The following is a 9,705-nucleotide window of genomic DNA, read 5'->3' on the forward strand; positions in this document are numbered from 1 at the left end:
ATATGACATCATTGGATCATTAATACAGAAGCATCCGTGTGTAAGAAGCATGATAGGCTACTGTTTTAGCTGCTGCAGTTGGAGCTAGTTTAAACTACTTTTCAAACAGAAGTTGCCAAGCCATGCTCCATATCACAAGCATCAATAGGCTTTCCATTTAATGCAATGAAATAGGTATTTTAAGATGACTAAAAATATAAATCTTGACCTTTCTTTTCGACTACTTTTATTTTGAAAGCAGTATAACCGGATGTGTGGTTGCGTCACGCCGTTGACTTGACTCTCGCGTAAAAGCTTGGTGCGCCAGTGTGTAACGCTATAGGCTGGAGGGAGGCAGCTGTTGCCATTACATTACCAGCCAGCTCCGCTCCGCTCCATCAGCGGCTTCAACCCTCCCTGAACCGAAGGAAAAAAAAAAAAAAAAAAAAAAAAAAGAAGATGATGAGTGTGTCGACACCATCATAAACATACGAAACTGAAAACAGATTTATTTAAAACAAAAAAAGTTAAATCCAATGGTACAGAAAAGTAGTATGTCCAGGACGCCTTCGACCTCAACCCAGGAGATCCAAATGGACATGTTCGACCATCATCCAAACACACAGGTAAGAACACGGATCAGAGAAAAGCAAATATTTATCACAGCAAATTGAAAATACTCCGCGTAAATGTCGGACATTTATGCTGAAGATGCTTTTTGTTTTTGATGAACCGTGGAGCTGCTTCACTTCTGGAGATGAACAGGTTGTTCGGCAGTTCGGTCGCATGATTTTGCCTGTAAATGCTTCCGCACGCGGCACTGATTGAATTTAGTCAAATTAATTATCATAAGAAGAAGCGAAGACACGTCATAGTTTTCTCCTGATATGGATTATGATTTGAAATTGCATCCTCGGCCTGCGTTCAGCCGGGTAATTATGTTGGTTTTAACGAGTGTGTGTGTGTGTGTGTGTGTGTGTGTAACCATGATGCAACGCTTGTTTTGTTTTTTTAATTAATTTTTTTTATGCTGCCTGCTGGAATCGTATGAAAACCCCACCTTTGTTTAATTAATCAGTAATTAGCCAACTAAATGTTGATCAGAGCAGCTGGACAACAGCTAAAATCCCCAAAAATATCAGTTCTAAGTTTTTAATTGGAAGTAAAGTACTTCATTTGGCCATAAAATGTTATTTTTTTCTGTTTTTTTTCTAGTTTACAAATCTGAAAATAATACTGCCTAACCCCCCCCCCCCCCCCACACACACACACACACACACACAAACAAACATCAAAAACAAAGATTCATTCATTTTCAGATTTATCCTTCATCTCTCGCCGGTGTCGCTGTTTTTTTTTTTTTTTTTCTTCACAGCCACAAATAGGCAGCGCATTGAGGAAGTGACATGATGTTGTGGGCATGTTTAGTCATAACAGTTTAAATGGATGAAAAATAAAATGATGCGAATATCTGGAAGAAGCACACCCACGCTGAGCTCAGTCATTGTCTCTTTGGAGCAAGAAAGAAAAGAAAAGAAAGGAAAAAAACAACAACAACAACAACCCCACCTCACCACAGACAACCAGCGCTTCAAACCTTGCCAAGTCCTGCTCTCTCCTCTTTACTCCCACTCCTCCCTGCTCCCTCTCACCCCCTTTCCCCTCCTCCCCTCCTCAGCTCTCCTGATTCCTTCTCCATCCTCTTTGAATGTCTCACTATCTTCGTCCTGCTCTCGCCATCTCACCTCATCCTGCCTGCTTTTAGAAATCAGATCTTAATCTGCTGCGAGGCTGCGGTGAGAAACAGATGGACGCCCTCCTCGTGCCAGGCAGCAGTGTGTGTGTGTGTGTGTGTGTGTGTGTGTGTGTGTGTGTGTGTGTGTGTGTGTGTGTGTGTGTGTGTGTGTGTTTGGCACCCGTGATCAATGAGATACAAAGTTCATGTTTTTCCTGCTGCGGGTCAGGCCGCTACATGAATTTGATTAGAGAGAGACAAGCGGGAAAACACATTTCTAATATCCTGAAGGAGGTGATGGGAGAGTTTTTTTTTTTTTTTTTTTTTCCGCCCAGCCGTGCACTTTACCACAGAAGAAGAAAAATGAACCGAGGACCGATCCGAATTCGGCGCCCGAGGGCGGCTCCGGTTAAAGATTGCGTCCTTGTTGAACGGCTTCAGATTGCAGATCAGTGAGGATCTACGCGAGCAGAATGAAACTAACGGCTGGAAGATGTGTTGACGCGGACCCGAGGTTTTCACCATCATTTATACCGAGCGCCCGCCGCCCTCCACGCTCCCCGCTTTCCAGTTTAACCCCCCCCCCACACAGCTCGCACACAACACCCTCCTTAATTATACGCTTAATCTGGGAGGATGTTTACCAACAGGAAACCTCCCCTCCCCACTTCCTCTGGCATTTCTCTGCCCTTTTACTGACAGGAACCAGCCCCCTGTCATGGCTTCGGCCAAAGACCACATGCTACCGCGTGTAACATACCTGCACCCACGCGCGGCGTGTTCACGCCAACCTCTCTGAGAACGGGCCGATCGTCCAACAGGTTGCAACCAAATCCAAAGTGTAAACCATCATTGATTCCGAAATAAAAAGGAGCGGTGAGCGATACCATTCGTTTTAATAGTTTCTCGTCGAGCGACTTTCTAGTTTTGCCTTTCACCAAACGCGCACAATTTTACACTGCCGTGGATGACGTCTCGAAATAGAGGTGTTTCATTTATTGTTTTGTTTTTTTGCTTCCTCCAAAAACATTAAATCAGGCGTTAATTAGCCGAGCTGCCTGAACGAAGATGTTAAGTTCGTCACAGCTGAGCGAAAACTCGCCGTTACCGTGAGATCCGTGTGGGGATGTAAATACTGCGAACACATCTGGATGTGGTCTGGTTTACATGTGAGCAGATCCGCTGCCAGGTGTTTCTGTGATCTACAGATGTGTCTGGATTTTACCTTTCTGCATCGATGCAGTTACCGAACAAAATCGCGCAAAATTGTAGCCCAGCGTTTCCCATATTCAGGCATCCGGGTAGATCTTTTTTTTTTTTTTTTTTCTACTTGCACGCCTTATTTAACTCTTTTCAAACTAGCAATTTTTTATTATTTTTTATTTTTTTTGCCCACACCCGTCGGAGTTGTTGAGTCGAGGCGTCTCTCTGCGCAGCCGCCTCAGATAAACCTGCGCGTGAACACATTTAGGGAACGTCTGTAAATTGTAGCTCCAGAAAAACAACCCGGGTTGAACTCTCCCCTCTCTAAACTGCCCCGCGATCGAATCCACGACGGATGAATCATGAGCAAATCCAATTCTGAGGTCAGTAAATATTCACGCCTCCTAAAGCGACCAGTACGGTTTGGCTTCATTCTTCAAAAGGACAATTTCGCAGCGTTTCCGCGTGCGTTCGGTTTAGTCGTTCCTGCTGCCGGTCCTCTCTCACTTGCATTAAACGCGCAACAGGAAGAGATCTTTTAATGGCCGATGTGAACAGGAGGGCTGTCGTTTAAAGACACGCCTCACAGCTGTGAACCTGCCGTCCAGCAAGCTGATAGGTCACCTGACCTCAGCGCTTCCTGTTGTCCCAATTTGCATATTGAAACAAATTTGCATTTCTTTGAATAAACCATACAGACTCGAGTTAACGAATATGGTTTTTAGCACATTTATGAACACCAGATAATAAATCCTGATACATGTGGTTTCAAGTTTTACCACAAAACCAAAGAAATGGCGGTAAAAGTTGTGTTTTTTTTTTTTTAACTCGGTTTTTTTTAAACGGTAAACATACAGAGACAAACCAACCTGTATTGGAACCTTATAATAATATTCTTCTTCTTCAGTGTACATTTTCAAAGATGATTATTTTTCAGTCGGTGTAGGTGGACTGATTTGCCAACAGTGATGTCATCCCCTTTTTCTCCATCTGAGATTCAAGTACAGTTCTCCATCTGCATGTTTACTCTTGTAAAATCACTTCAGATACAATTTTAACATCATAAAAAAAAAAAACCCTGATTTGCAGAAATTTGGTTGTTTGCATCACAGCTGGTTTGCGACGGAGCGTCCTTTTGTTTTGTTTTCGGACAGGAGTGTGCAACGGATGTGATTCTCTTTTAACTCGCTAACACAGGAAACCTCGCGGCCGCAGTGTGTGTGTGTGTGTGTGCGTGTTTCTTTATGTTCGCACCAGTCGGCGCTGGTGTATCGGGTCGTGTTTGTTTAAAGACCGGCGTGGCGGCGGCGGCGCTCATCCCGCAGCCTCCCGTGTGCCCCGTTGAACACGGTGTGACAGTGACGATGACATACCGAGAAGAGGACGACCGCTGTTGGCTGGTTGGCGATCTGTCACTCGGGAGCTCTGCCGCCGATCCCGGCGCGGCCTTTCCACGCGCAGACGTTCGGCCCGGTCGTTCGCCGTTTACGTCGGCCTGCGTGCGTGCGGAGCTGCTTGGTTTGAGGATGCGGCCAGTTTTGGCTAAATGTTGTTGCTTCTCATAATGTGAACGTTAAAACAAACAGTCAGTAGTATTGCTGAAGTGTAGTGGAGGTGTGTTTTTATGGATTGCAGATTATTCCAAGCAGCTGCATAGTTTCTCTTCGTGTCATTATCATTTGACCTTTTTCAACACCTTAATATGAAAAATGGTTTTTTTTAAGAATACAATATATGAATAGAATTTCTTAAAGCAGTGTAGTAGCATGTAACTTTTTACAACATGATTATCAATACAAATGCAAATTCACATCATAAAAAAACAAGGATCAACGTGTAGATTTGTAATTTACCTAAGTAATCTGTGACACTGAACAGTTATGTTTCTGTTTGAGGTGGAGTTATCATACATTATTAATATGTGCTAATGTGGTTGTTGCTGCTTGTTGGCAAACGAAGTGCAATCAAATTTTAATGAAAGCGTGTTGATGGGAGATTATTTGTATGTCAATTCTGAAAGACAAACAGTTTTTTATTCATCTAAAAAAATGTTGTCGTGTCACAGCTGACTTCATTTTCAGTCACATTTGACTTGCAGAACTGCGTCTACACAAAAACGGCGACGCTCCACGAAGAAGGAAATACACAAAACTAGGTTGTGTTTTTTTGAGTTCTGCACAGATGAGCTGTGTAAACAAGCAAAGTGTATGTCAGTGCAGTTCTTTGATGCAACAGCTGGTCCTCATCAAACATGCTAAGTGTCAGAAACGCAGGGGGCATCCGGATTTGAACCGGAGATCTCTTGATATGCAGTCAAATGATCTACCACTGAGATATACCCCCCCCCCCCCCGTGGGGAACTTCCCTTCCCTCCCTCCCTCGACTGACATCTACACCTCCGCCTGTGAAGCTACTGCGAGTATATCCTAACCAGCTCCAATTCTTTTTTGTTTTTCATGCCGAGAGAACGACGTAGCCCGTCTCCTGATTTTCCAACAAATGTGATTAGTCGGCGTTGTGTAACCATGACGATGTGGGCAGGGTGGGCTCGTAATGCAATGTGTGGCCTCTGCCCAACCCGGATAGGCCATTTGCCAGGGGTCCGCCAATCAGATTACAAGGTCCCAGTTTGCATCAGAACATGAAAAATGACAAGTAATTGAAGGCTGCTCATGAACACAGCAGCCACATTTCGTCTGGTCCACTTCCTCCGCGGTCGGAGACTCGTGCCGCTTTATCTCCGGCTCCATCTGACCGCCTTGATCATATTCAGAAGCTTTTACAAAACGCTGTGGCCAAATGTTAATGGCTGTCATGCTCCCAAGAAACAAGGTTTTTCTAAGAAATACGTCAAGATAATTTATTGTAGAGAAACACAATTAAACTTTTTCTTTTCTCTCTCTCTCTCTAAAATCCTCCCCACCCTCCTCCCCCCTCCCCGCTCTCCAACCTCTCCGCTTTCAGGGAAAGTACGCCAAGAGGAAGAGCCGATTTAAGCGCTCGGATGGAAGCACCTCCTCTGACACCACCTCGAACAGCTTCGTCCGACAGGTAACATTTCACACTTAATCCCCGTCTCAGACCGCTAATCAGGGCACCAGACCTCAAGCTTTCCTCTCGTCTTAATTTAATGAAGAAGTTTAATGGAGTCAAAGCGAGGTGTTTTAATGCCCAGAAATAAGTGGCCACTTCTCAACTTTTGCACTATGAATTAGTTTTATCTCCTTGCAGGTGCATTTCAAGAATTGTCACTGAGAATTTGTCCGAATATCCAACTACAATTTACACACATGAAGTAAAAAAAAAAGCTTTGCAGGGCTGAAATGATTAATCTAATAATCAATCAGTCGAATGATTGAAAAACTATCATTAATTTGTCAAGAAAACTAAATACTAAATATTTGCTGCTTCTCAAACACAAGGACTTCCTGGTTTTCCTCCGTTTTATATCCCTACGAAACGCTAAATACAAACTGAATTTGATTGGGTCTTGGACTTTAAGTCTAGTATAATAAAGGGAAGAATATAATAATCGGTCATTAAAGTAGTTCACGATCACGGTACTAGTTGGAGCTCTGCTTTGCAGTCCATCACATACAGGACTCTTTTTGTAAACCTGCACGTGATTAATCCATCAAACACCCACAAAGTTTTACCTTCCAGTTACAATCTAAAAGCAAATCAGATGACAATCATACCGTATCTGGTTACTGAAACAAACAAAAAACAAAAAAATCGACTAAGTTGTCTTTCACAGTTGTTAAATAACACACATTTAGGCATACTTCATGCTAATCTTTGAATATTTCCTTTCTACAGAAAAACAAAAATCAACTTTGGATTCAAAACATTTAGGATTTCTCAGATTTCTTTCTACATTACTTGCATCATGAGTAGGATTGACAGTAAAATCTCATGAGACAAAGCTCACTTCAAAGTGCTAATGAAGTAATTACCCTTTGAGTATAAGGTTCATAATTCTAAACCGAAAGAACAAAATGTCTCTTTAAAAAAAAAAGAAGAAAAAAAAAAGAAGAAGTCTTTGGCCTTTACAGTACGTAGAAATCTGTCTGCGGTGTTTAACAGGTTTCATTTGCTCCACTTTTAGCAATTATACAATCACTGTTTTTATCAAGTCTGTTGTTTACTGTGTAGAGTACCGAGTACAGAAGCCCTTTATTTACTTGTCTTTGAAGGAGACGCATGTTGCTGTCTTCACCCGTGCGCGTCTCAAGCGGCACACAGACTGCAATACCAATCGCCAGGTGTTACTCACTCTCACGCTAATCCCCTTTGACCCCTGCGGCTCTATAGATGTAAATACATAGATTGGGTCTGTCGATCAGTGCATGTACGGAACCAGTAAAATGTGTCCAGCGGAGCAGAGATGCATTTTCCTGCTCAGAAAGGGTGAAGAAGCCTCTCGTCCTCACAAAAGAAACGTTTCTTCTCCTCAGGGAGTTATATATATATATATATATATATATATTTTTTTTTTTTTAGGGAGGTCTCAGGCATCACGTACTCGGTGACCCCCGCAGCAGACCTCGTCTGGACATGACATTTCTCAAAGCCGCACTGTGTCGCAGCTAAACGAGTCCCCCTTTTTCCGCCTGACCTCTTCATTTGTGAGAGGAAATGATGTGCCCCGTGCTGCATGACATTTACCCGTTCAGTACCGGTGTTGCTTTAGGTAAAAAAAATAAATAAATAAATAAAATCCCATCGCTGCTGGTGAACACGGGGAGTTGAACTCTCCCGTGGTTTCTAAAGGTTAGCTGCATCCTCGCCTGCCCACCCCGTCCTTCATTAACTCTGTGACTCGGGGGTTGGCGAAGCACCGCGTCCACTGAGGGCCTGCAGGTAGGCAGGATTCATAATCAATCACTGTGCTTAAGGAGCACAGTACCTGTAGTACAGGTGATTTAACGCTCCCCGAGATATATACGCTCCCCTGTCTCGTGCTATTTCGCTCTTTTGAAGGCTGGTAGTCGGAGGGATTTTAATCGGGTATGATGCTGAACAAAATTCAAAAAAATGATTTCGCACCTCAGCTGTCAAATGTATGCAGTATACAGTATATGTGAGTGTTTCTGAAATCCGCTTTAAGATGAAAAAAGGCTTTAATTACAGTAAAAAGAATCACACAAGCGGCATACGTGTTTTTTTTTTTGCACATATAGCCAATATTAGCCAAACAACTCAGAGCAGAGCCCTGTATGGGCTTTACAGTCTCACACACACCTACGCAAGAGCACGCTCGTGCACCACGCACACACACACACACACACACACACACACACACACACACACACACACACACACACACACACACACACACACAGGCGCAAACACACGAGAGCCACAATCAGCCAACGGTGGAGCTGGCTGGTACACTCGGCCCCGGTTTCCATGGCGACCGGGCTCCTGAATCTCCCCCCGCGTGCAGGCACAGTGGGCTAGAGAGACCAAGGAGAGGATGTTTCAATGGGTTTGTGTTTGCTCGCGCACGCTCGCTCGTGTGTGTGTGTGTGTGTGTGTGTTTGTGTGTGTGTGCGCGCGTGTGTGCGCGTGCAGCCTGTGTGTTTGTGCCGCGTTAGTTTTGTGTGTCGAGTTTAACAAAAACACACTCCGTCTTCAGGTGTGTGAAAACAGGCAGAGACTGTCTGCCGCCGTCGTGTAAAACGACATGTCTGCTGATATGATGATGTTTTCAGGGGGAAAATAAAAGATCCCTCACTGTTCATATTTACCTTTGTGGAAACCGTTATTGCATTAACAGCATTATGATATAACGTCATGTCAGAAGGGTCGTCATCACGAACAGAGAACAGCTGTAGCTGGATCCTCCGAAGGATGCAGGCCACAAAGAGGGTCCTTCAGAGGACCCGAAGGCCACATGAGATGGTCTAGACTCATAGAGACCAAAAGTAACGTGTTCCTGTCCGCGGCAGCCCGAAATTTATCACCGATTCCTTCAACTTGCAGCCATTCATACCGAAACAGATTTTCTCTCGGACGAGCGGAGAATTCAGCGAGATTCATGTGAAACATACGGCATTATGGTGCTAACAAGAACAGACAGCAGTGTCTGTTTGTCTGCCATTATTCCCTGCAGAAGCTTTTTCAGTGGCTGATTTACTGTAATTGATTTATGGAGTGGCAGATCACCAGCGTTTCCTGCTAAATACGTCGTTGTCACATGATATTTCCCCCACTTAAAGGTTCAGTAAGTACCTCTGTGCTCCGTGAAATAACTGTGCAGTGCGCTGGGATACAGAGCGCTGAAAAAGATGTGTGCAGTAAAAAACTAAATAAAAAAGAGATGATTAATTTTGAGAACATTTCGAAGAGGTCTTGAGGTTAAACACAACGTTCCTGCGGCCCGTTTGACCAAATTTGCATCCTGCATCCTGCATGTTGGCAGATCATTTCTTCTTCATTTCAATGTGTTCAACTAATCAAAAGAGATGCCACAGTTGTTAGTCATACATGTGCACAATTCATCCACAAACTTCAATCATTTTGGAAACAGGATGCCGCCAGCATTTGCAATCTACATGCAAGCAGCGCACATACTGCATTTGTGAAGCGAACATTTGGTTGAAATCCGGCCTGAGGCTGTTGCTGCATGTTGTTCCTGATGTCTCCTTATTTTCTGTCGACTCTCTGCTGCAGCATCTCTGCTAAACGGATACAAAACTGGACATCAAGAGGAGGGAGTTTACGAGGTCACAACACAAGGCTTCTTGTCATATATTCTTGTCAATAACCAGAGATGTGCCGCT

General features: G+C 43.8%; 1 protein-coding gene across 3 annotated transcripts in view; it reads left to right on the top strand.

Annotated features, from left to right (window-relative positions):
• Positions 1–315: 315 nt before the first annotated feature.
• cacnb1 (calcium channel, voltage-dependent, beta 1 subunit) overlaps positions 316–9,705 on the top strand; it is a 33,821-nt gene continuing 24,431 nt past the window's right edge. For all 3 annotated transcript variants that reach the window (XM_069709121.1, XM_069709123.1, XM_069709125.1), the window contains exons 1-2: positions 316–605; positions 5,882–5,968. In XM_069709121.1, coding sequence (XP_069565222.1) covers positions 516–605; positions 5,882–5,968 — 177 coding nt within the window. In that variant the 5' untranslated portion in view covers positions 316–515. The remainder of the gene's footprint in view (positions 606–5,881; positions 5,969–9,705) is intronic.

Source organism: Brachyistius frenatus, unplaced genomic scaffold (genome assembly GCF_029030835.1).
Source record: "Brachyistius frenatus isolate BFR_SWC_R1_liver_20210118 unplaced genomic scaffold, ASM2903083v1 Contig_80, whole genome shotgun sequence".
Lineage (NCBI taxonomy): Eukaryota > Metazoa > Chordata > Actinopteri > Embiotocidae > Brachyistius > Brachyistius frenatus.